This window comes from Myotis brandtii, unplaced genomic scaffold (assembly GCF_000412655.1).
Source record: "Myotis brandtii unplaced genomic scaffold, ASM41265v1 scaffold954, whole genome shotgun sequence".
Classification (NCBI taxonomy): Eukaryota; Metazoa; Chordata; class Mammalia; order Chiroptera; family Vespertilionidae; genus Myotis; species Myotis brandtii.
Genome location: NW_005371937.1, coordinates 263749 through 291320, shown reverse-complemented (window position 1 = coordinate 291320; position 27572 = coordinate 263749). Strand labels below are relative to the sequence as shown.

Below are 27572 nucleotides of genomic sequence, written 5' to 3'. Positions count from 1 at the left end.
AAAAGGTAGCTTTCCTTTCTTCCAAGTCTCCCCCATTTAAAATAACATCTAACACTTTTAGGATGTTTTCCACTTTGCAAAGAACTTTTATGTGCAGATACTTTTTAAAAAAATTATTTTATTGTTAATCCTCACCCAAGGATACTTTTTCCATTGATTTTTAGAGAGATTGGAAGGTAGTGAAGGGGATTAGAGAGAGAGAAATATCTGTGAGAGAGACACATTGATTGGTTGCCTCCTGCACACACCCTGACCTGGGCCAGAGATTGAGCCTGCAACCAAGGTACATGCTCTTGACAGGAATCAAACCTGAGACCCTTCAGTCTGCAGGCTGACACTGTAACCACTGAGAAAACTGGCTAGGGCTGTAAGTTTCTTCTTTAAGCCACCCTGTAAAGTGGGGGCTGTGATTCATATCTATTTATGACTGAGAACACAAAAAAACCCATAGAACTTAAGAATTTATTTGCTAATGACCTCAGCCAGGAGGTGGAGAAGCCAGGAGCCCTGAGCCCCAATTTTCCCTTTGGAACCCCTGATCTCCTCACCAGTGACAGAATCGGGCAGGGAATCCAAGCATCAGTGGTCAGAGCAGGTGCTGGCAAAATAATGGCTCAGTGGGAAATGGCCTCCTTTGCTCCATAGAGTTGGTGCTTGGCAGTTGGTAGGAATTTTTGCTGCAGCTGAAATGATCAACCTTTAAACACGCCTACTCTCCATTTACCACTAACGTGCCGTTCCAACCAGGAGACTGACACCAGTCAGATCCTGCTTCTTCCCAGGCAGTTCGAGAAGACGGAGCAAGCTCTGTGCAACGAACGGAAACTGTCCGCTCAGCTACGGGCACCGCCTTCAGTTCCCGAGGCTTGTTTTTTTCCTCTGATAACCGCTGACTTGCACGGGGTCTTATCGATCTTTCTCCAGTCCCATAACAACAGGGAAAACTGGCTCAGAGTAAACGGTGGTCCTATTATTGTTAGAAACATGTGGTGGGCCGTTTTTGGTTCTGGGCATTGAGCTTGAAGAAGGATGTTGATAAGGGTACAGGGGAGTCTGGAAGGGTCTGGGTAAGGGAGTGAAAGCAGAGGCATTCTGCAGGAAAAGGGTAAAGGCAAAGAAAACCATAGTCTTCTTGTAGTGACGCAAGGGCTGCAATGCAGGTGGAGTGTTGTCCACGGTCCTTCTAGCGCATAGCGTCCAGATGATGAGTGAAATGACAGGGGCCCAAAGAAGGTTTGAACACCTATCTCAGTCCAGCCGAGTGCAGGTCAGAAATCTGCTCTGTGGGTAGCTCCGGCTGAGGCCATGGGATGCTCTGGGTGCGAGCCCAGCCCTCCGTGCGAGGCTCCCTCCATGGCCGCGTCCTGTTCTCTCATGCTCATCTCCTTGAGCGGCAGGCAGCTGCCACCAGCTCATTTTCACAGCAGACATGGTGAGACACAGCAGAGAGGGCACCGGCAGAAGCAGGGTCAGAGCTCCGGTCCCTGGAGCCCCTCCTGCCCAATGTCCACAGTGCTACCTTTACGCATTATTTCTTTTAAGCAGCCCTAGGACTACGTATTTACCAGCTGCGCTCTACACAGAGAGGAAGAGCCAGCTCTGCCCAGCCGTCCCCTGAGCCTTTGAAGTTATCGCCAAGGTTAGAAACCCACGAGCACGGATCAGATCCACAGCAGGCCTTACAATCGCCACAAAGCTCTCTTCCATCACATGTCGATGCTTTGATGAATAAAATATAAATGTCTTCAAAAGTACTACCTACTTTATAGAATTTTGTCACCATGTATTTTTCTCCATCCATGATTCTCAAAAGTGTATAATTTTCTCTCTCTTTTTAAAAAACTTTAAAAGAAATCCTGCTAGTGACATGACTAAGAGGATGAGGCAGGATTGCTGGTCAGAACTCGGGCTTTGCCATTTCCTAGCTTGTGACTTTGCGCAAGTTGCTTCATTTCTTTGAGCCTCCTTTGCAAATGGGGCCATCGTAATGTGACTCAAAGGGACACTGAGAGGGTTGAATGAGGCAATCAGATAAGCATGCAGAACAGTGCTGGGCGCGCGGTAAAATGTACCTGTTCCTGTCCTGATTAGGGGACATACTGGCTCACACATACTAGACCACAGGCAATTTCCTACCATAAACAAAGGACGCTGGGAACTCCCCAGCTTACCAGCAGGTGTCTGAGCGGATTCCTGGTCTGGCACACTCTCTGCCAATTCTGTGAACACCCCAATGCCTTGGAGAACTTGCCCTTGACGCCCTGGGGCAGACAGCAAAGCCCTCTGTCCCTCCCTCAGGATGGCTGAACTGAGGCTGAGCCCAGGGGCCCCAGACCAGTGTACTCTGTGATTCAATGACGCCTACTTACCGCTCTCTGGGACCCAGCTATGTGCCCTGGGCATGGGGGGTTTGGAGGGAAGGGAGGGGTTTGCCCCCGACACCCGGTCTGGCACCCTATCTAAGCAGGGACCCAAGTACCCTCGAAGGAGAGGCAAGAAGTGTGACTTCATTTCCTGAGACTCCCTGCTTTCTCACCATCCCCCTCTGGCGGGATGAGGACTACCCTTTCTCTAGTAGTATCCGTGGGCCCCCTCCCACCTGACCGCTGGAGACAGCCAGTGCTGGGAAAGGGATTTGAAAAGGAGACACAGCTCAGGGGCGGCTGTAGGGGCAGAGGGTGAGGGTCGGGGATAAGCCGACAGTGAGCAGCCTGCTCGTGTGGCTGCAGGTGAAGGCTGTGCTCCGCGGTCCAGGGCCCCGTCCTTAGACGCTGTCTGAAGGCACGATCTCTCCAACACTCACAGGAGTCGTGTCCACCCAACAATTACGATCTGGAAGTAACCCTTCTTGAGTGCTGAGGACTTGCTGGGTGAGGAGCTGGGAATATTGCATTTGTTGTATTTCATCCTCACAACAACCTTTTGAGGACGGGGATGTCCTAGTAACATTCCCTTTTTACAGTTGAAGAAACTGAGGTAAAGAGCGAGGAAGTGACTTGAAGTCACACAGCAAATAAGTTACAGCTTTGGACCTCCCATCCCTAGGATGCCTATTATTCAGTTAAAAACACACACCATCACACCACTTCTATTGACCAGTCTTGGTGTGTGTGTGTGTGTGTGTGTGTAGATGCCACCTAAAATGGCCTCTCCAGGAACATTTCTGAGGGATTTGAATAATTAGCTGTGCTGACTCAGTTAGGGCAGAAGGTCCAACACGGTTTCTCTGGCCCGAATGTCCCAGTTAATTACCCGACCCTCCACCTGACTTAGCGTGTGTAGGCAGGCTTAATGGGTTCTCCGTGGAGCTCTTCCATTATTTCTCAGGTGCCCAAGGTAATCTTTTCATTGAGCACTCACCATTCCGGGCTTTGCACAATGCCGATGACTAAGGGATTTTCTTCTGCCTGCTCCTAACAAGGGGACCTGCGTTAATCATTGTGAAGCTTTGATAGGAAGCACGGCGGGGGCTTAAGCCACTTCCCTGGCTTCATTAGGGGAAAAAGCAACCCAGGTGCAGACCACGCGGGCCTCAGGGTTTGATACTATTAAATCAATGCACAGACAAAAAAAAAAGTGGATTAGGCCCTTTTTGCAAACAGAAATCTGGTGGGTCAGACTCAAAGATGGGAGGGAAAAAGTCTGAACAGATACCACTGCATTAGCGACTGCCCGAGCTCTCCTTTCTCCCCATGGTCTCTTGGGAAAAAAATCGGCCAAGGAAACAATTTACGCTCCACCTCTGCCTGTCTGACTTCACAAGGGCTCTGAGCTGATTTCTCCGCTTTTGCCTGGAAACGCTGACCACACCACCATCTCAAGAGACTGGCAAAATTGGCTACGACCTTTGGCTTTAAAAATTTCTGCAGCCAGCCCAGAAATCAACCGAAGCCATTATGCTCAATTAATATTTGACAAAGGAGACAATAGCATACAATGGAGTCAAGACAGTCTTTTCAATAAACAGTGTTGGAAACATTGGACAGATATATGCAAAAAAAAAAAAAAAAAGAAAGAAAGAAAGAAACTAGACCACCAACTTACGCCATACACAAAAATAAACTCATAGTAGATAAAGGACTTAAACGTAAGATAGGAAACCATAAAAATCTGAGAAGAATCCACAGGCAGCAAAATATCAGACATATGGCATAGCAATATCTTTATCAATACGGATCCTAGGACAATGGAAACTAAGGAGAAAATAAACAAATGGGACTACATCAAAATAAAAAGCTTTTGCACAGCAAAAGAAAACATCAACAAAACAACAAGAAAGCCCACTGATGGGAGAACATATTTGCCAACAATATCTCCGATAAGAGTTTAATCTCCAACATTTACAGGGAACTCATACAACTTAACAAAAAAAAAAGATAAACAATCCAATAAAAAAAATAGGCAAAAGACCTAAAAAGACACTTTCGAAAGTGGACATACAGAAGGCCAAGAGACATATGAAAACATGCTCAAAGTCACTAATCATCTGAAAGATGCAAATCAAAATGACAATGAGGTACCATCTCACACCTGTCAGAATGGCTATCATCAACAAGTCAACAAACGATAAGTGCTGGTGAGAATGTGGAGAAAAGGGAATCCTCGTGCACTGCTGGTGGGAATGAAGACTGGTGCAGCCACTGTGGAAAAAAGTATGGAGTTTCCTCAAAAAATTAAACTTAGAACTGCCATTTGACCCAGTAATCCCACTTCTAGGAATATATCCTAAGAAACCTGAAACACCAATCAGAAAGGATATATGTACCCCTATGTTCATAGCAGCACAATTTACAATAGCTAAGATTTGGAAACAGACTAAGTGCCCATCGGTAGATGAGTGGATAAAAAAGCTGTGGTATATTTACTCAATGGAACACTTTGTGGCTGTAAAAAAGAAGGAGGTCCCTTTGCAACAGCATGAGTGGACCTGGAGAGCATTATGCTAAGCGAAATAAGCCAGTCAGAGAAAGACAAATATCACATGATCTCACTTATATGTGGAATCTAATGAACAAAATAGGTCCAGAGGCTTGGATGCATGGAACAAAATGACAAATCTCAGTGGGGAGGGAGGTAGAGGAGACGGGAAGAGATTAACTAAAAAACATATATGCATATATGCATAACCCATGGACACAGTAATAGTGTGGGGAAGGCCTGGGGTGGGGTTGGGGCTGGATGGAGGAGGGTAAAGGTGGAGGAAATGGGAGACATATGTAATACTGTCAACAAGAAATAAATTAAAAAAAAAAACACCATTAATGAGCAACCTGATTTTCACCTGATCTTTAATGATTTTATTGAGCATATGCGTATGGGATACTGTGCGAGGCACCTTCTATATAATTAACTCAATCAGCACTGAGCATTAGAAGACTCAATTCACCATCCCTGCCCCACAGATGAGGATGTTGAGGCTCAGAGAGGTTAAGCAACTCTCAAGAGGTGAACCAGTAAGTGGTGAAGTGGAATACACGCCCAGGTCTGGTTATAATGTGCAGGTCTTTTCACTACCTCAAGTTGTTGATGTTCTGAAAATGAAATTCTAAATCTATTTCTTACCTACCAGGCACCTGGGATCGGGGAGAAGGGGCCTGCTTTGTGGGACGTACAGGGGGCTTTGGATCAGCCAGTACTTGGTTTTCATTACAGGCCATCACTTACTAGTTGAATGAGCTTGGGAAGCATTATTTAATTTCCTACGGCTTCTATAATCTCATCTTCACACTGAGATAGTATGATAGTATCTTCTCCAGAGGTTTCTTGTGAGGCCAAACGGATTGACATCATGTAAAGTGCTCAACACGATGCCTGGTACACAGTAGGAGCTCAAGAAGCATCGGCTAATAGTATTACTAGTGTTGAACTCACTTGTGGTTCACTGGGCGTTGACTGCTAAGTGTGCTCCCCTCTATCCTTAACTGACTTACAGGGGTCCTCAAACTACGGCCCGCGGGCCACATGCGGCCCACCGAAAACATTTATCCGGCCCGCCGGGTGTTTTTGCCGCCGCTGTGTGCATAGGAATTTGTTCATAGTTTTTTTTTAAACTATAGTCCGGCCCTCCAAGGGTCTGAGGGACAGTGAACTGGCCCCCTGTTTAAAAAGTTTGAGGACCCCTGGACTAGAACAAGGGTCAGCCAACGATGGCCCATGGGCCAAAGCCAGCCTGCTGCCTGTTATCGTATGGCCCACAAGCTACAAATGGTCTCTACATTTTTCAAATGGTTGAAAGAAAATCCACAGAAGAATACTACATGTGAAAATTACAGGATATTGACATTTCAGTGACACAGCCATGCCCGTTCACCTACATCTTGTGTATAGTTGCTTTCATGCTACCAGGGCAGAGGTTGAGTGTCTGGGGCAGAGACCTGGGAGCTTCTAAAGCCAGAATATTTCTTGTCTGGTCCTTCCCAGTAGAACCTTTCTGACTTCTGGATAGAACATGATTCAAGTGGGAGACGTGAGGTAGGGGAAGAATCACAAAATGTACATTTCTGATCCTAATTCACTAGTTGACTGACCTCTGCTACTTGCCCAACCCGTTGGCCTCACGTCTTTATCTAGTGCAATAGGGTGCCTGGCTGATGGTTTTCCTTGAATTCCTTCTGGAACTAAAATGAAAAAATGCCTGTGACTGTTGGCTGGTGTGCGAGAGAGGTTCTGGTTAGAATGTGGAATAGGAAGCACTTCCCACCTTGGCAGGAAAGCAAAGGCTACTACTATTTTAGCATGAATAAGAGCTCTGGAAAGGGGGCTTTGGGAAAAAACTATAGTACCAGGGAAAAGGGAAAAAACATTTGAGATAAATAAAGACCATTCACACAGGTACAGGCAGTGTAGCGTGGCCAGTGGGCAGACTTGGCAAAGACATGAAAGGACTACAATAGGCAGCACGTGCTGGTGGTTACTCGGTGCCAGCGCTGTTTTCGGTGTTTCTCACGAGCCACCTCATTTCATATTCCAGCTCCCCTTGGTTGCTGCCTCCTCATCTGTACCTCCCTGAGCTGTTGTAAAAATTAATGAGGAGGATACACGCACAGGGGCATAATTAAGGGACATGGCAAACCCTCGGTGCGTGCGAGCCACTAGATGACTCTTGTTGGCATCACCAGGCCAAAGAACAGCTTCCTGTGGCTGGGCTCCTGCCCCTCTGCTGCTTGCCCATCTCCCCCTCAGCCTCCAGTTTATGTTCTCCTTTTGTGGCAGAAATGGGGTGGGCAGGGTTTACATCTAAACGCACGGTAAGCATCGTATGGCCCATGTGGGCCAATAACATGGAAGAAGCTGTGACCACACCATTGGAAACGGATGTTCCTAAAACTGGGAGTTTCCGGTGGGGATTGGAGGCAGTAGAGGGAAGTGGTTTAGAGCACAGACTCTGGCATTGGATCACCTGGCACCAGATTCTAGCTCTACCACGTACCAGGCACGTTATTTAACTTCTCCGTGCCTCACTTTCCTCATCTGCAAAATGGGAGGAATAGGACTCCCCATGAAGTTGTGCAGTTGTTAACTGAGTTCCTAGAACAGGTTTCAGGGCACAGTAAGGACTTTCCAGGTGTCAGTGATGACTATCATTTCTGCTGGAAATTCAGGCTGTTCCAGGTAATCAGGTTTCCATAGTAAACTTGGTCTGGCCCTGCACGATCCAAGAGCTACAGGGGGCTATGTGAATTTATGAATTTAAACAAAATACAGTGAAAAATTCAACTCTGTGGTGGAACTGGCCACATTTCAGGTACTCATGAGCCACATGTGGCAGTGGCTATTGCACTGAACAGTTCAGCTATAGAATATCTCCATCATTGCAGAAAGCCCTATTGAACTGTGCTGGTCTAGACGCAAGAGATGTTCATCAATACACACTAATCCATTTTTAGTGACAGAATGAAGAGATGGTCATTCAGTTCCCATTTTAGACCCAGAGAGCAACTGGAGGAGAAAGCAGGGGGGAGGAAAGGGCGTGGGTGTCCGCAGCTTTATCTTGTGGGTGAAATGAGGACTAAAGGTGGATGGGAATTATTTAACGTTGTAAAGAGAAGAACAATGCTACCCAATGTAACAGGAGGAGGACAAGGGGAAGATGGTGAAGTGGGCTAAAGCTCTATGACATTGAGGGTCAGCCTGTAGATCCATCAACATAAAGACAGTACCTAGAGCAACAAAGATAAACAAAATAGTTTCACAGGTCCCTCCTGGGGTAAGGGATTAAGGGTGGAGAGTGGTAGGACAGAGGGATGTCGTCTTAAAAAAAATGGTATCACAAGTGCCTCTGTCCTATTTCATTTTTTTAGCCATGTCGGACTCTATATTTCTTTCATAGAAGTTTATTGAGAAAAGAACAAAACAAGTGATAGAATGTTTAACACTCAGGGAAGGGCATCCTGCAGGAAGGCCTCCAGGCTGTCTACTGGGCTGAAGTCATGATTCTGAGATGTGTCTTCTGCCAACGCACAAGCGAAGCCCAGCAGACACCTCCCTTGGTACATAATCTGGATGCTCAAGTGCATCTCGGGAGGAAGAATGCATTGCGAGTGCCAACCGAGGGACCGACTGCTTGGGGAAGACAGAATGTGCCAGTGGGTGGATGTACTGGGACTGTGCGTGCGGGTGAGCAGTTGAGCAAACCTCAGGGGCTCCTGCTTGGGGCCAAGTGACAGTGACAGTGGGAGCCCCATCCCACACTGTCTGAGACTTGAGAAAACACAGCCCCTAAAGCCTATCTGGAATCCCAGGTGGTGGATGAATTCTCCGAGCTCTGTCACTGGAGGGGCTGACCCGTCCTCAGAGCTGGCGGAAGACCAACGGCATTTCCGACACCTGGGAAGCCTGTGCCCACGACACACCCTGGACGTGCTACGTGGACACGCAGCTCCCCGGGGTTTTCCTTTTCAGAAGGGCCAGGGCTTAGAAACCTGTTTCCACAGATGTAGGAACTGTGACACCCAACATTTTTTATGGGCCATCAGATGGCCATTGCTGAGAAACATGATCACTGGCTTTCAAACTCAGATTCGTATTTGAAAGATAAGAGTTAAGCATTGGGATGTTTTAAAATAAGGTTTCCCTGAGTTGTCAGTGTTAAATGGGATGAGTGTTAAAATTTTTTTTTTCAGATACTAGGGAGTATTGGATGCCAAGTCTGGACTTTCAACTGTTGTCTATGTGACTCTGAGGAAAGCAATTGTTTGGCTTTCTCATAGACAACATAGAAATACTTAATAGTGATACATAGTCACATATAAAAATATGGATGTATTTACCAGTGATTGAATGCCTGATTTACACCATCTTACTCAATTCTTCTAAGAACTTGCCATCTCATTTTGCAAATGAAGGAACTGTGGCTCAGAGAGCTTACGGAGTTTTCCCCAGGGAACACAGCTACAAGGTGGTAGAGCTGGAACTTGAACCCAAGTGGTCTGACCTCAAAGGACCTGCTACTGTATTATGCTGCCCCCTCTGCTGCCCTACCCTTTTCACAAGAGAGTTCACCAAAGTCTGAAGATGACTTTGGAAGTACTTTGAAAACCAAAAAGTGTTATAGTGATGAGGATACACACTTACGATCACAAGTAAGACCTCATCGATAACTATTGATGCAACCACCATGGATATTCTGCAGTGGCCCCTGTGACCCCTGAGAGCTCCGGAGGGGACAGCGGGAGGAGGGAGAGGGCAAGCTTTCCTGGAAAGCGTCCTTAGGCGAGAACACAGAAACCCTGAGTTGCAGGGCTGCTGGGCTGATTGCGAGACTTCTGTGCATGTTCATAAATATTGATCGTGATTAAACTATTATCATAGTAATGAGGGTAATGATGCCTCCTACAGCCCTTCCCACCACTCCACTCAAAGTCCCCACCTTCCTTTAAACAAAGAGCTGCTGGCACTGCTGGGGCGCGGGGCCAGAGGCAGGGAAATGATCTCTATTAAACAAAGGCATTCTGTTCCACGCACCGAGTAGGAGCCGCAGCCTCATTAACCAGGAGAATTGTTCATGTCTCCTGTTGCTCAGGGTACTGTGTTCCGAGACTGGGTCCAGGAAGTGTATGTTCTCATCTCTCTTCCCCCCCGGGGCTTCCGAACAGATGCCGATTGAAGTAGACCGTTTTCCTTCCAGTTTCCCTCGCCTCTGTCCCAACCCTCCCTTCCCAGAAAGGATTTCTGCAAGGCTCGCGGCTCCTTCAAACCCACCCTGTGGATGCCGCTAAGACTTAACAATGGCTGCATGCTTACCACTTGCTTGGCACAAGGCTAAGCCATTGCTAAGTAATTCGCCCTCACTACAGTGGGCATGATGATGATCATTACAGATGAGGAAACTGAGGCTCAACAAGGCGCAGCGCCTTCCTAAAAGACCCACAGCTGGTGCATCCCAGAGCTGCCTGGAAACACGGGTCTGTGGGCTTCAGGTTTGCCCTCTTAATGGCACTGTCCTGCCTTTTTACTTGTCTACGTGGCAAACACTCCTTTTAGAAGAAACTCGATGTACAGATGGGGAGTTTTAATTTTGTAAAATCTCTAAGCAGGTGGGAAGGCTTGTTCTTATTTGATTATAAGTGGGGGCCTCTGCCCACTCTGGCACTTTCAGGCTTTGCTTTGCCTTTTGAACATCTCTCAACACGAAGGAGCCCACAGAACGCAAGCTCCAGAGCACAAGGGCCAGGTGTCACTTGTGTGCCTGGCTCCGCATGGCCGTGGTGCCGGGCGAGTGAGGGCTGTGTCGTCATTACTGAACAGTGATGTCTCTGCACAGGGATCACCTGTCACCGTGATGACCTGCCCTTCCCCACTTGGCTGCCTCAGTGTGAACTTGAGGGTATAACTAATTTAATCCCTGCTGCCAGCAACTTCTTGTCCTTTATTGTCAGCCTAGGCCCGTGGTCGGCAAACTGCGGCTCACGAGCCACATGCGGCTCTTTGGCCCCTGGAGTGTGGCTCTTCCACAAAATACCACGTGCGGGCGCGCACATACAGTGCGATTGAAACTTCGTGGCCCATGCGCAGAAGTCGGTATTTTTGTGGAAGAGCCACACTCAAGGGACCAAAGAGCCACATGTGGCTCGTGAGCCGCGGTTTGCCGAGCCTCAGTTTACCAACCACTGGCCTAGGTAATCTACACAGTGGAGTGTTTTTACTTCTTTCCCCCTCTCAGTTCAGATCGAGTGGGGAAAACAAACACACGGAAGAGATAGCAGGTCTGGGTTCTGCGCCTGAGCTAGACGTTCAAGCCATTTTCCTTCTCTGGTCTCAGTTTACACGACTGGGAAATGGGTGGTTAGAATGTATCACAGCTTCCCAAGTCTCTGGCATCCACGCCACCTTTCTGATTTTCGCTGTTGCCTGTATGCCATCTATACTATATTTACTCATTTTCTTAATATTCTTCTTTAAATTGGTTCAATTTAAAAATACTTAATTATAAAAGGAAATGTTATATCACTGCCACACATGAAAATCACTATCACTTTCAATAAAAGAAAGTAAAATAAACACAATATAAGTAAAATAAAGTTATTACATTCTAGGTAGACAAGGTTGCCTGCTAAGGGTGTGGAGCCCAAGGCCTATGCTCTCTCTCTCTCTTTCTTTCTCTCTCTCTCTCTTACACATGAAGATTTGACATATTAGAAAAGTGAAAGAGACAAATAAGCACCCAATGGAAACCTGAGTTTTTGTGGCATCTGATATCTTCCCAGGTACCAGGTGGTACCTACCTTATGCTTGGAAAACACTCAGTGATGTACTAATAAAAAGGTTCTGGAGAAGGAAAAGAAAGGAGAAGAAGAGGGGAAGAGAAGTCCTCCCTGGCTGATAGTGTTTGCCGATTCACTGGTGCAAATGGTCCGTTTCAAGCTACCAACGTGACATCACTAACTGGGGAGATGGGGAGGTGTGGAGAACTGACTCTCAACAGCAGTCGGAAGTGAGCGCACAGCCCTCCAGAGCATCACTGGAAACACTGGGCCACAAAAATCTCAAGTGACTCCTGTGCATGCACTTTAGACAGTAACTTTCAGGTAACAAAGACAGGGCCTTTTCTTTTTTATATCTTTCCATATCTACAGCTCTAGCTCAATAATGTACGTACAGGACTCATTTAAAACATGGTGGCTGATTGAGTAACACATTCTTATACTTAGTACTTGGTGACATAACCACAGTAATAACCACAATAAAAGCCATACCTAACACGTAGTGAATGCTTACCCCATTCCAGGTATATAAGTCTAACAAGACCATATAATATAGGTCATATTATTATTCCCATTGTATAGGTCAGTAAACTGAGGTCAGCAGTTAATTAATATGTTCAAGGTTATACTCTAATAAGGGCAGAACTGAACAAACAAGTACATTGAGATAAATCTGATTCAATCCAAAATATGCTTGGAGAATGGGTTATTGAATTCTGGTTAAGGAAATATTTTGATTAATAGGTAATCTAGAGACCATGTATGACTGAAAAGTTCTTGAAAATTAAAATAAAATGAAATGCTAAAAATACACTATGCTTAATGGAAGATACCTTTGATGAATCAAAGTTTTGAGTGTAAAATGTGCTGAAACAGAAGTTATAAGAGAGTTTTGGTTGGTCCTGTTATAGATAATAATTTGGGTTGCTTAGGAGGAATGATTGCAATGCTAAGGAGTGAACAGGTGAGAAAACTGTTGGTGAAAGTCACTAGGGCCATTTAAACCTTCTTACAGGTTTAAGTGGAAGGTACGGTTACAATGGCTATTTGTAGGGCATGGTGCTTTTTTGGTCCATGTGAACAACATGTCAGGTACCATGCAAGGCCTACTGCTCACTTTACTTCTATTTGCCCCATCAGCTCTCTGAAGTAGGCACCAGCATTCCCACTCTTCAGATGAAGAAACCGAGACTCACAAATGGTCAATTACTTGCCCACATTTCTCTCAGTCTGCGCTTCACAGTCACATGGCTCCCTCTGACTTTCTGGTGATGAGCTTCTCACTGCCTGGGCTGAGAGGTCAGGTCAAAATCTCTAACTTTTTACTTCAGAACAATTATTTCATATTTGAAGCCACATGCGTATTCATGAGGTACTTCTTCCATAGCTGACATTTCTGTGACCTGGTTGCTTGCACCTCCTAGTCTGAAGAAAATACTGTGTTTGTCCTGAGTTTTTGTGGCATCTGATATCTTCCCAGGTACCAGGTGGTACCTACCTTATGCTTGGAAAACACTCAGTGATGTACTAATAAAAAGGTTCTGGAGAAGGAAAAGAAAGGAGAAGAAGAGGGGAAGAGAAGTCCTCCCTGGCTGATAGTGTTTGCCGATTCACTGGTGCAAATGGTCCGTTTCAAGCTACCAACGTGACATCACTAACTGGGGAGATGGGGAGGTGTGGAGAACTGACTCTCAACAGCAGTCGGAAGTGAGCGCACAGCCCTCCAGAGCATCACTGGAAACACTGGGCCACAAAAATCTCAAGTGACTCCTGTGCATGCACTTTAGACAGTAACTTTCAGGTAACAAAGACAGGGCCTTTTCTTTTTTATATCTTTCCATATCTACAGCTCTAGCTCAATAATGTACGTACAGGACTCATTTAAAACATGGTGGCTGACTGAGTAACACATTCTTATACTTAGTACTTGGTGACATAACCACCGTAATAACCACAATAAAAGCCATACCTAACACGTAGTGAATGCTTACCCCATTCCAGGTATATAAGTCTAACAAGACCATATCATATAGGTCATATTATTATTCCCATTGTATAGGTCAGTAAACTGAGGTCAGCAGTTAATTAATATGTTCAAGGTTATACTCTAATAAGGGCAGAACTGAACAAATAAGTACATTGAGATAAATATGATCCAAAATATGCTTGGAGAATGGGTTATGGAATTCTGGTTAAGTAAATATTTGGGATAATAGAGAGGTAATCTAGAGACCATGTATGACTGAAAAGTTCTTGAAGAATTAAAATAAAACACTAAATGCTAAAAATACACTATGCTTAATGGAAGATACCTTTGATGAATCAACGTTTTGAGTGTAAAATGTGCTGAAATAGAAGTTATAAGAGTTTTGGTTGGTCCTGTTATAGGTAATAATTTGGGTTGCTTAGGAGGAATGATTGCAATGCTAAGGAGTGAACAGGTGAGAAAACTGTTGGTGAAAGTCACTAGGGCCATTTAAACCTTCTTACAGGTTTAAGTGGAAGGTACGGTTACAATGGCTATTTGTAGGGCACGGCGCTTTTTTGGTCCATGTGAACAACATGTCAAGCACCATGCAAGGCCTACTGCTCACTTTATTTCTATGTGTCCCATCAGCTCTGAGGTAGGCACCAGCATTCCCACTCTTCAGATGAAGAAACCGAGACTCACAAATGGTCAATTACTTGCCCACATTTCTCTCAGTCTGCGCTTCACAGTCACATGGCTCCCTCTGACTTTCTGGTGATGAGCTTCTCACTGCCTGGGCTGAGAGGTCAGGTCAAAATCTCTAACTTTTTACTTCAGAACAATTATTTCATATTTGAAGCCACATGCGTATTCATGAGGTACTTCTTCCATAGCTGACATTTCTGTGACCTGGTTGCTTGCACCTCATACTCTGAAGAAAATACGGTGTTTGTCTTATGTTCACTTTGAGTGATAAACATCTGTCTACCAAAGAATATTAAGGAAAATGGTTAACTTTGGATGCTTATTTTTTCCTTCTGAAAAGCTTCCCAAGGGTTACTTTGGACAGCAGGTATGTCTTGAGTGATAAACATCTGTCTACCAAAGAATATTAAGGGAAATGGTTAACTTTGGATCCTTATTTTTTCCTTCTGAAAGCTTCCCAAGGGTTACTTTGGACAGCAGGTATGTTAATTGTCAACTGTGTTTTCAAGGCATGACATGGAAATGAGGATGATGTCCCACTAGGTGACAAAATTATCTGTCAGAGACCCCAAAGTCGATGTCAAATCCTGAAACGTTGGGGAGTGGCTGATGGAAGATGTTGGGAGGATCAGTGCTTTATAGTCTGGCACAGTTCTTTGTTGGTCTATGTGGACAAAATACATTAGACAAAATAAGCTTTGCCTTCCAATGGTGGCTCAAGGCTTCAAAATCAGAGAAGACCATAGACCCAACACCGACTTATAACAGGTAGCCTGTCTCTCTGTGACCTCTCTTAGCTTCTCCAGGTGAATCAATTTTGATAATGGCTCTGTGTAAACCCTTAAATTCCATCACCATGGGCAAGCTCCTTTATGATCAGTCTCCTGACTAGCTCTGTAACCCCATCCCTGTCATTTTTTCCTTTGATTTGACCTTACCCCAAATAACAATGAACTTCCAGTCCTCAGAATGTACTTCACCTTCTCTTCTTCTTTAAGTCTTTGTACCTTGGAAACCTCTTTGTTCTCTTCTTCACTAGGTGGAATTTTTCTTATGTATTAGATCTCAGCTCAAATGTCAGTCAATTTCTTCATGGCTTCCCACATGAGGTTGGGTCCCTTTTGGATATGGTCCCATTGCATCGGCTCCTTCTTTGAATAATTGCCATGTTTGTAAATTACTTGTTGAGAATAGATCTCCCTCATGGAATATACAATAAGAAACACTGTCCCTCATCCATTGCTAAGTCCCCAGTGCCTAGCACAAAATAGACACTCAATAAATATGTGTTGAATGAATAATTACCATGAAACTAAAGATTATCTGGAAAGCCACAAAGGAAGTAGGAAATTTTGAATGTCTATTCCTTCAGTGTTATTGCAAACTGACTAGCTGGTTGCTAAATTATTCATAATTTTTTTTCTGGTCAGATATGAAAAATGATGACTCTTTTTTTTAAGAATGATATCAATTGTCTCCTGGAAGAGTCACTAACTGACTTCATTTATGGGTGTCTGGGCTTCTATGGGAATAGCATTCTGATGATAATACAGGAGACTCTATGGTGGAGTCTTAGTAGCTGTGTGACTTTGCATACCTTCTTCAACTTCCCTCATCTGTAAAATGGGGATAATAGCTGTGTCTACTGCATCGGGTGAATGTGAGGATCCGATGAGAAAGTAAATCACTCAGCACAGTTCCTGTCACATAGTATGTGTTCAATAAACATCAGCTATTACGACCACAGCTTTACCTCCACTCTGAAATATAAAGACTAACTGATTGGCATCTCCAGGAATTCAGCATCTGATCACTGGATGACAGTACCCTCTGAGGGTGGCCCAAGACCTCTTTGTCTGCACCACCATCACCAGCCCACAGTGCAAACAGCCATCTCTCCCAGGCAGGGAATTCCCCAAACCCAAAGCAAAAGTGGAATGCCATTGAAGACAACACTAACAAACTATTGTGAACACTCACCCACACTAAAATCTGAACTGCTTCCCAACCAAAATGTTCTGTAGACAGAAGCGCATTTCCTTGGTCCAGTTCTGGCTTGGACCAGGTGGCAGTCTTGTTCTGTGGTGTGACATCAAGAAGCCTGCACAGAAGCAGTCCAGGCTGCTGGTGGATCTATGCTAACCCCAGCCCTTTGTGGATTCTAGCAAGAAGAAGCACATCTACTTTGTTTTGTTTCTAAGCGGCAAAAAAAAAAATGCTTGAAAAAGGGATAAAGTATGAATGAGGGTAAGTTGAGACTTAGTAGATTGGACATATAATGGGGTTTGGCCCCTGACATCTCTAAAGTGGACGTTCTGGATCCTGTCCCAAGGGGCTTCCATGTTATGGTATGACCACCTCAAATGAATTTGGTGGATGGGGGATCTTGGGCGAACTCTAGGGGGCTTCAGAGGAGTTGATGTAATTGTTCTGTTGGGGGGAGGGTTCCTCCCACATCTTCACTCCTCCTTGGAGGCTGCAGTGTTGGGAGGAAGGGCAGATGCCAGTCGAGCTGGAGGGCTTCCCCTCTCGGAGCCTCAGTTTGATCCTCTGTGGAAGACTGTTCTGGAATGGCGTTGCTCAGGGGATTCACGGGGAAAATCTATTGAAAGCATCTAGCCCTGTGCCAGGCACTTAACAAGTGCTTAATCTCTTGTAGCTATTTCAGACTCCAGAATTCATCTCATACCACTGGTGTCAGAGTACACGGAAGGGAATGAAAAGCCCAGCCTGGGTCTCCTAGCCCAGGTCACAGAGCTCCCTGGTGAGGATGGAGCTGGGGTTCCCAGGCCTCCCCACTCCGGGCTTGTTACTGTGCCCACTGACTCTCAGGACCCATTCGCGCAGCCAGCTCCTCGGGTATCACAGCTCCCCGCCTTCCACCTTGGCCCACCTCCATCTTCTCAACCCCAATCCTGTTTCTCCTACCCTCTTACCGCCAAAGTATCTAGAAAATTCCCCCCTGTCTCCCTGCCTCGCGGCCATCACAGGCTTTCTGCCCAGAAAATTCTCCTCTTCTTTACCCATGGCCGCCCCTACCCCATGGCTGCCCCTACCTCGTGGCCGCCCCTATCCGTGGCTGCCCTATACGTTTCAGCTCAGTGCCCGTCCACCACCATCCTAGCTGAATTGACACCATTCCCGACCTTCCGGCTCTTTCTCCCTCTCTTTCCAGTATGTGGTGTCGGCACTTTCCCTATTCTACAGTTTTCTTTCCTTTCTTACTGTCTGTCTCCTTTCCCGAGTGTAAGCTCCAGAAGGACAGAGAACATGTGTCCCCGGCTCCTGGCACGATGCCTGACGCAGAGGTGCTCAGTCAACATGCCGGGTGGGTGAACAAGTGAATGAATGAACGAATGAACGAGCGAACCAGCATATTCGCTAAGGCCTGGAGACGCCCTGCAAAGGATGTGAACTCGCTGGGAGAGGGCCCCTGGCACCTGCTCGTCCTCCTTGCTGGCCTCCTAAAAGAACAGCGTGAAGCTACCTACAGGCAGGACTCCTGCCGGCAGGCAGCCCACACAAAAGCACATCTTGCAGGCAGGGGAAATGGGCGGATAGTTGCTAATTGCGACTTCCAACTGGGCTGATCTTTCCCAAGTTCCAAAGGCGCCTGCCTCCCTAAATGCCGGGCTGCTGCCGCTGCCGAGGGAGCCGGGAGGGAGGAGGGGCGGGCGCCTGGGCGCGGGGCTGGCACCAGAAGCCCCATCTCCTCCCCTCCTCCCCCCAGCTCCTCTCCAAGAGAGGAAGCAATGCAGATGGAGATGAGAAATAAATATTCCTGCCTGCTCTGTGCCACTGCAGTTTCCAAAATGTCTGGCTTGGACCACGAAACCAAGCCCAGGAAAGGAGGCGCTCGGCGGGAGAAAGAGGGGGAAAGGGTGGCATATTTGTCGATACTTGTCAGCTTTCTGGGGGGCAGAGCACATGGCTCATCCTTGGCAGCCCCGCTGGGTGGGGATGTGGTAAGTGCGCAGTAATACTTGCAGAGCGGATCCGAAGTGGGAGCCAGGGAGGGGGTCCTGCCAGGGTGGCACCCTATAGCTCCGCCTTTGTCCGGGGCCCAGGACTCCTGGTTCTCTGGGCCTTGATGGCTCTTCCCACGACACCCGTTGCCCTGCTCCCTGTTCCCTGCACTCCTCCCGGTAATCAGTGCGGCTGGGCTGCAGGCAGGCTCCAGGGGCCTCTCAGATTTGGGCAGGAGCTCAGAATCCACGCGCAGAGATGTTCCTGCCGCCTCTAAGCACAGCTCGGTCTCCAACACGGGAATCCACAGGAGATGAGAGCACGCGCTGCGAACGATAAGTGGGTGCCTCTGGCCTGGGGGTGGCCACGTGTGTGGGAGAAGAGTCACCGAGGAAGGGCAGGTACAGGCCAGCACAGGCAGGGAGGGTCCTGCAGTGGCGGGGCCTCCAGGAGGCAGGCCGTGTGGTTGCAACACGTCTCAGAAAAGGGAGAGGAGAGGGTGACAATTCCGGCTGGGACACTCCTGCAAGTTCTGCGAGGTCTTCTTTGTTTCAGACGCTCCTGTGAGAATCTCCCTGGTGCCAGGCCCTTGGCAGCGCTGCCACGGGACCACCTTTTACTGGTCCTCCTGCGAAGGCTGTCATTCGGGAGGGGCCTCTGGTGGATGGAATGCTGCCCAGGAAGCGGCAGAGGAGCTTTCAGGGTCAAGGCGGGTACAGTCAAAACCTTTGCTCAAAATAAAGGCTCCGAGAAAGTGATGTCTTCCGTGGGAGTCAGGGGAACATCTTCCAGAAGTGCTGCCTTTCATTCTGCCTCTTTTCACCATTTCCATGACTTCACCGAGGCATGAAAGATTATCTACTCTTTCCCACTCGTGAGCCCTGAATCCTTCCTCATGCATCTTCCCCACTCAGTTGCCCATCTGCCTCCTAGTGCCAGGCAAGTGCCAGCTGAATCCCACTCTCTTCAGGAAGCTGTTCAGTGGTGGGGGGAAGCTGGCAGAAACCTGGGTTCCTGTTCCCATGCTGCCCATTGCTGTGTGACCTTAGACAAAGTACTCCCCCTCTCTGGGCCTTGGTTTCTTTGTTTGTTAAAGGAGTGGGTTGGGTAGGTTTTCTTTCAGCTGTGACACATTATGGGTAGTTCTACAGAGTGAAATCAGATACAATTCCTTTTGTCACCACTCTCTTCCCACCCCACCTTTGCCAATAAATTCCTGGGACTGGGGTCATCACGCTTTCTGGGATTGAGTTCAATTCTCACACCTCGGAAGGTCAGAGCTGCATATCAAATCAAGATGGGCATGCAGATGGGTGGATGCTGTCTAGAATTGTTTTAGATGTTTTCTGTCTACATTTCCTTTAATTCCCATGAAATCTAATGTATGGGTTAAGGAAAGACCAAAGAAGGGCATGTTTGGAAAGAACTTGTGTGTATGTATGTCTGTGTTATATAATAAACATGTTAGATATCTTTTATTAATAATAGTTGCTATTTTTTGAGACCTACTGTGTGCTAGGACTATGCTAAGCTCTTTCACTTATATTATTATCCTCAAAGAAGCTCATTGTGGAAGACGTTATTTACTCCCTACTTCCACACAATATTGGTATTAACTGCAATTAACACACACACACACACACACACACACACACACAGAAAAATGATACAACAGCACACCTCCCTAAAACCAAAACCAAAACCAAAACCAAAACCAAAACCAAAACCAAAACCAAAACTAAAACAAACCTCAGAGAGGATGAGACTTAGGAAGGATGAGACACCTACTCAAGATCACACAGCTGGTCAGTATTGGTAATGGGATTTGAACCCGATTTTGTTGGATTCCAAAGATGATGATGTGCTACCCTCTATCCCGTGCTGGGCCTTGCCTTGGCATTCAAGGCCCTTTTAGGAAATTCTTCATAAATGAAGTCTCTTTCAAAGACTCAAAGATAGTGGGTCCTAAATGGCCTTTCCTATGGCATTGTCAGAGGATAACAGCTGGTCCCAGAGCCAGCAAGACCCCTGCCATCAGAGATGGCAAGAGGCCTGCAGCTGCAGTGCCCGCCTAGCACAGCAAGGGAAGGAGAACAGGCCCCGGAGCAGTCCGCTTACAGCCACCCGCCCCACTTACCTCCAGAGAATTAGGCTGGCCTCTGCCCACCACCTAACTAACTTCTATGGCCATGCCCGATTCTGGCACAGACTTAGAGCCTCTCGGATTTGTACAGATTCGATCATGTGTGTCAGGGGTGTAAACTCAAGTGTCCCCAAGCCCCGGCAGGTCTATGAATGAGCAGGACAGCCCGGAGGGGGCTCGAGGAAACTGGCGAAAATGGCTGGACTGTGAGACACTGTGACTGAGCCCTGCAGACGGTGCTGTGCCCACAGGCAGGCCTTCATAAAGCTGCTGACCATCACTTCATAGAGTCCTGGGATTCAGGCTTCTCTGTGAATTCTTCTGATTTTTAAATGCGGGAAACTAACTGAGTTAAGGAAAGTGTACCCGACACAGCGAGGACCAAATAAAACATATTTCCAAGCTCTCTCTGACCCATAGGTTTCCATTTGCAACCCCTAAAATTAACTCACAGACGAGGAAATGGTAGCTCAGAAACGGTAAGTGTTTTCACCTAAGAAGCTAAGGTGGGCTCAGTCCATCAACTCTCCTTGGATACAAATATATAGAGGCATACAAGTGTGCACATAGTGTATATTCACAAATGAAACAGAAGCGGTGTGGCGGCTGCTATGAAGTGCCCTGCTCCTTCTCCCGGTGTTATCAGCAGACGCTGATGGGTGACCGAAATTAACACACACACACACACACACAAATCCAAACCAAATGCCACGGCAGCACCCTCCTCATGTCAGCTTCTTGACATTCACCGGCTCATTTTACCCATCGGAAGCATTCCATATTTCCTTAAGAAAACAATGTAAACCTCTTTACTTACGGTGAATGACAAGAAAGAAGAAAACAAGGTCCCTTCGTCATATCTGGATAATTTTGCCAACACTCCTTCCAAGATAGTAACAAACTAGAAAAACCGCAAAAGAGAAAAAAGAATTAGTGTTCCAGAGTAGAATTGCTCACGATAAAGAGCAACATTTCCAACCAGCACGGAGCCTCTGCTCACGTTCGCCTTCTATTATGTGATCGCAGCCTGCGGGGAGAGGAGTAGACGCCTCGACACAGAAATATTTGACTTATCCGGCTTTCTCTTCATTATTATGTGATTGCAAATAGAGAGTGCTCCAGAAGTGCAAAGTGACAAAATATTATTGCGTTGCATATAGCATGCGATAATATTAAATGCACTTTTCAAAATCCCAAACTGCGCAAAGCCGTCTTTATGTTACATATTAGCACTACATTTAATCCAATCTATTTTTATTTGTATTTTATCAGTAATTTGGGGGAAACAGAAGTTTAGCACTGGCAAATATAAATGTCTTCCCATTCAACATTACTTAGTTAAAATTCTAGAATTCATGAGGGTGACTGAAATAGCTTTATCTGACTTTTCTGCTTTATTATGACTCTCACTGCATGTAAAACTAGGGGGAAGGGGGTTCCTAGGATGGCAGAATTCCTTATTACCGTTTAACTTTCTGTATTTAAAAACCTAACTTTGTCAATGCTGAAAAACAAAACAAACATTTCCTGCATAACCTAGTGCAGCGTTTGGGGACAAATTCTTATTAAGTTAACATATGCCACTTCATCGCTTCATCCTCACTCGGCTCGCAATCATCAGAAAAATCACTCGGCACTGCGGCTGGGTGAGGCGCAATCCTGTTTCCTGAGAAATATAAGTGCCCGGCTCAACTTTTTGACGTGTGACATTTTAATGGGAATGCAGACATAACAAAGCAATGCTCACAACGAAACATTTCACCTGAAACGGAAGATTACCTTTGCCACCAAGAGTGTTATCATTTCTTTAACAGTTTCTTCAATTAGTTCGTCTATTTTTGAATGGTATTGATGCTGAAGAACACAGAAAGACAAATATTAGCATGTTTGGGAGGTGATGGCATGGCATCCGTCGGTCATTTTTAGACAATGCAATTTATACCTAAAGCCTGGCCTGCCCACCCCGTCCCTCTCCACAGTCCTGGAAGCAGCTGCAAGATTCTGACTGCGTGTCTTTGATGAGGAGAGATTCGAAGCTCTTAAAAAAATTACCAGGCACATTGCTCCTCACCCAAAGCGTTCAATTGCTTTGCTATGTGAAGAGACACACAGGCATTTACAAAAGCTGGCATGGATGGCTTCACAGCCCAGCAGCGTGTTGATCTGGGTCGTACAAAGCCCGATACCACAACAATTTAATACAGGGACGAAAATTATCTTTGGGAAACTGCTGGGAGCTGTGGCTTAGGAGTACACCCTTCCGAAGGGAATTTGACCAATACACTGTGCGTGATTTTGCAAAAACTGTTCTAAGACCTTTGGCTTTTTGGGGTGAATGCCTCAGCCCCCCTCATTCCAGCTCAGTGTGTTGACTCAGTGCCCGGGCAGTGCCTCTTTCTCAACCCTGGTGGCTGCCACTCGTCTTCTCCATGATGGGCAAGCAGACCCAGGCTTAGAGCACTAATGAGACTGCTACTAAGTTTTTCAAATTCTCTAACTGCTGCTGTCGGTTATTAAATTTAAATAGTAATGCAAAAACAAACCCCACACAAACAAAATCTGCTGCACATGCCAGGAGGAAAGAAAACGCGATTTCAACAGAAAGCACTGTATGCCAGCTCCTTGACATTTATTAGAGCATCTCAATATCCATTGAGTTATTCCACATTTCCTCAATGGAAAACAACAATGCCAAGCACGGCTCTCCGGAAAGAAAATGCACTTACCCACTCGTTAGCAAACTTTCAGAGGGAGGAGTAATTAGGAATCGAAAGAAAAGGGAACAATGCAAATGAAAATTAGGACAATAGGGCACATGAGAAAAGAAAAATTAAACAAACCATCCAGAAAGCTATGAAAACATGCGGAAATCATAAGCCATATTAATGTGGTTTGATATTCTGATAACTGGCGATCAGCAGTATTGAAAGGGAGCAAAGGGATGGGAATGAGGTTAATTCATTTCAAGTCATCGTGGGATTTTATTTGTAACTGGAAGACCTAGACAAAACCCCAGTGCAAAGTTGGTTAGTTACGTTGCCTAAGAAAATATAGTTCGGTTTCTTCATCTGTAAAACAACAACAAAAAAAACTAAAAAAACACACACAACAGATACTACTACTACCTAGGATCAATGGGACAGGGGAGAAGCCAGTATAAATTATTGATGATTTTGTAATGGGAACGAGGCACACCCTGTGTAAAGATATTTAGCAGGTCTGTTTCATTATTACTATTTATTTATTTATTTATCCTCACTCAAGGATATGTTTTTATTGATTCCAGAGAGAGAGGACAGGAGAGAGAGAGAGATCAGGAGAAAAAGCATTGATTGCTTGCCTCGGATATGAACCCACATGGGATGGTTGGGGATTGAACCTACAACCTAGGTATGTGCCCTGACCTGGCACTGAACCTATAATCTTTTTGGTGCACAGAACGATGCACCAACCAGGTGCCACCCAATCAGGGCTATTAAAAAATCAGGGTCAAGTTTTTTTCCTGGCAGTCCTGCTCTCAGAATCATAGATCTAGTTCGAAGATGTACTGAGGGTCTAGATGTGGAAACATTTTGCCAACTTATAATTGCAATTCCAATATTATTTGTTGAAATTCATAAAGTAGAAAGCAAGGCTAGGGGGAGATGGTCTTATTGCTCAATCATCTCATTTTACTTGCCTTTTAGTTGACTAGAGAGAGAGAGAAAAAAGCAAATGGTGGTGTTGCACAGTCCTGATAAACAGAACCCACGTTGGCTCTGCTGCTAACTTCACGAAAGAATTTACTAGGAAGTGGCAGAAATCTGGGGCTAAATGCAAACACTATCTGCAGGGTTCTGTGCTAAAACACAGAAAGATGTCAAAACAAAGGACCCCAGGAATGTTGACAGGGCTCCCAACTCATTTTTAGGTCTTGTGATAAGATCCCGAGTCACACCCTCACCTGCCCTCACGTGACTGCGCCTTCTAGATTCTCTTTGGATCACTATAAGTGATTCACATTTATGACATTAATGATGAGATTTAACTCAGAAAAGTTAGCTGTAGGCAAAAATAATTTAATATGAAATATTAAATGAGAAGCTTCTAAACAAGCAAAGAACATCATTGAGAACAGAAACATTCTCTCAAAAAACTTAGCTGAAATGGCAAGCAGAGCCAAGAGCATGTTCCCTATGCATCACTCACGAAAGATCCAGGCACGATCTGTCCTGAGGAGTTAACAGTGTCTTTTCTGAAAAACAAACAAGCTTTCTCTTCCCTCCTCTAAGGAATCCAGACAGAAGTATATGGAGACACGGTGGTTTGTGGGAACCTCTCCTTGCTCTCATGTTTTCCATGCCAAAGTTGGCCCTGACTCCTCCCAGGTACTCCCACTGTCTCTCCCTTTCGCTATCTATGAATTTATGAGTATTATCACCACTCCTGTCCACATTTCTTTTATTCTGCTTATAAAAAAGTGGGTTTTAAAAATATATACATATTTTTATTGATTTCAGAGAGGAAGGGAGAGGGAGAGAGAGATAGAAACATCAATGATGAGACAGAATCATTGATTGGCTGCCTCCTGAATGCCCCACACTGGGGACCAAGCCCACAACCCGGGCATGTGCCCTTGACTGGAATCGAACCCTGGACCCTTCAGTCTGCAGGCCAACGCTCTATCCACTGAGCCAAACCAGCTAGGGCTATAAAAATGTTTTGATATGCTTATTCTGCTTCTTACTTCTAGAGGAAACTTGAGTATGTCATTTCTGTTAGTCTATTTCCTCATTTCCTCAATGGGGCTAGAATTATCCCTGTTGTTAATATAGAAATCACTACAAAGTAATGAAACAATGCATGGGCACATGGTTTGGAAACTTAGAAGTGCTACAAGGCAATATTACTGCTGCCTTAACCAATGATTAGCATGGTAGTTACATGTGTGTATTTCTCTAAACTCATCTAAAACCTACATACTTTGTTGTATGTCAATTATAATCTCAACGAAATAAAACCCACTTTGGAGGTATAGTAGGGCAGGGTAATATCTATTCTGCTTATTATGTAGCAAAGGGGTATTTATCTAAGTAGCCTTCATTCTTACACAATTAATTACCAAATACATGGATTTCTTTTATCAGTTTCTTCCAAGACTTATTTGATTGACTTTTCTGGAGCAACAGTGAGTACTCTGCCTTTACTCTGCTCTTTCTCAGGAGAGTAATTGTTCCATGCAGATGTGACGCTCCAGGAAGGAGTATAAATACTACCAGGTATTGTTTAATTACCATCCCTCCCCACCCCCTCTAGATTATCTTATCACAACATTTTTTTGCAGTCAGATGAATTATCCAATTTGGGTACAAAGAGCGCTCTTTCTTATTTTTGCATTTTTTCAGTCCCTTCTGCTGGCCTTCTTGGATTGGCTTGATAATAATAACTAATAATAATAATTACAATAATAATAATAAATTATATTCTGGGGCCCTAGATCATGATATAGCAAGGGAACTACTAATCTTCAATGGCATGGAAAGTTTGGGAAGTTTACTTTTGCTTCTAATGAGCTAAGTTGCTGCAAATTCACAATCACACTGGGAAAATCATTCACTTGACTCCCAGTGCTGCACATTTTGCCTTGTCATGGAACAGATTGTGTGTATGTTGTCTTTCTGTTAAGACCATCTGACCTTGGAAATGAGATGAAAACACTCTAGACCAAGTGAGAAAGTATTTAATATACAATTTCCTCTCTATTGGTGCTTTGCAAATTTTAATGAAAAAATAAATATTTAAGATGGAAAAGTATGGTTAACAAATGTTTCAACAGCTGCCTTTAGATGCTACTTTACCCCAGGGATGAAATTCAAGAAGTGACTTAAAACTGGAGAATCTATTCTAAAACTCCTTGAGGGCATTGGAATCCAGGTGGAAACAGGCATCGGTAACTAGATCTCTAATAGGAGTTCAATATCAGATACTCACAAAGTGAAAACTCAAAAAAAATTAAACTTTCATCTATTCTCCCAATTTCAGGATGTTCCCAGTCATCACCTTTGGCCAATGTCGTTCTAACTGTTCAGTTTTACTTTGGAGATAAATATCCCCATTCTAGAAGATGGGAAGAGTTGACGAGGGACCATTTGCATGAGACTTCTCACTAAAGTTCTACTCAAGGTCACAGCCACAGAGCAAGGTCCCTCAGAGGACTTATTTCCTATCACATATTTCCAACGGGGTCTTTAGTTTGGCCTGACAAACTTCCCGGGTCCCTTGAAATTGTATGTGAAAGTATTTTTCCTGGGAAATGGCTCCATAAATTTCTTGGAACAACATGTATAAATCTTAACATTATGCCAGGTGAAAGAAGGCACAAATGCCACATGTTAGTATATTCCATTTATATGAAATGCTCAAATAGGCAAGTCCTTATTAACAGAAGTAGAATGCCGGTTACCTGGGGCTGGGGAGGGAGGGTTGGGGAATTATACTAATGGGTCCAGATTTCTTTTTAGGGTGATAAGAATGTCCTGCAACTGATTGTGGTGATGGTTGCACAATTTTGTGAATATACTAAATGCTACTGAATTGTATACTTTAAGAGCGAATTTTATGGTATGTGAATTATATCTCATTTTTAAAAAAATAAAGCTCCAAAGAGAGAAAAATTCAGGAGGAGAAGGATTCTGGAAGTCACTCACGATTCTTAGAGACCATCCAAGACAGGTTTTTTTAAGTGGGCTCTGTGAAGCCCAAGAGATGGTTCAGAGTCGCCCAGAGAAATGTGAGTGGGTGATGCCCCTACTGCATCCAGAAATTTTATTCGTTTCACATGCTTGCCCCTCCCTTTTTTTCCAGTAAGGTCTGAAGAACTGATTCTGCAGCTAAAAGCAACCTGAATAGAACTAGAATAGTGCTATCATTTTACAGATGAAGAAACCGAGGCCCAAAGAGGCTGAGCCACTCGACCAGCTCTGGTGGGCAGCACAGCCCGGGTGAGACCCCCAACCAGGAGGCTCTCCCCAGCCGGAGCCTTCCCCAGGACGCTGACGTTCCTGCCTGAGCCCTTCTCCACTCAGGTTTGGATACTGAACCTCCAGAC

General features: G+C 45.3%; 1 protein-coding gene across 10 annotated transcripts in view; it reads right to left on the bottom strand.

Moving 5' to 3' along the window:
• The window catches only part of LOC102245814 (calcium-dependent secretion activator 1), a 247162-nt gene that overhangs the window by 49089 nt on the left and 170501 nt on the right, over window positions 1–27572 (bottom strand). For all 10 annotated transcript variants that reach the window (XM_014533224.1, XM_014533220.1, XM_014533218.1 and 7 more), the window contains 2 exons: window positions 22265–22339; window positions 21303–21386 (listed from right to left, as the gene is read on the bottom strand). In XM_014533224.1, the coding sequence (XP_014388710.1) occupies window positions 21303–21386; window positions 22265–22339 (159 nt within the window). The remainder of the gene's footprint in view (window positions 1–21302; window positions 21387–22264; window positions 22340–27572) is intronic.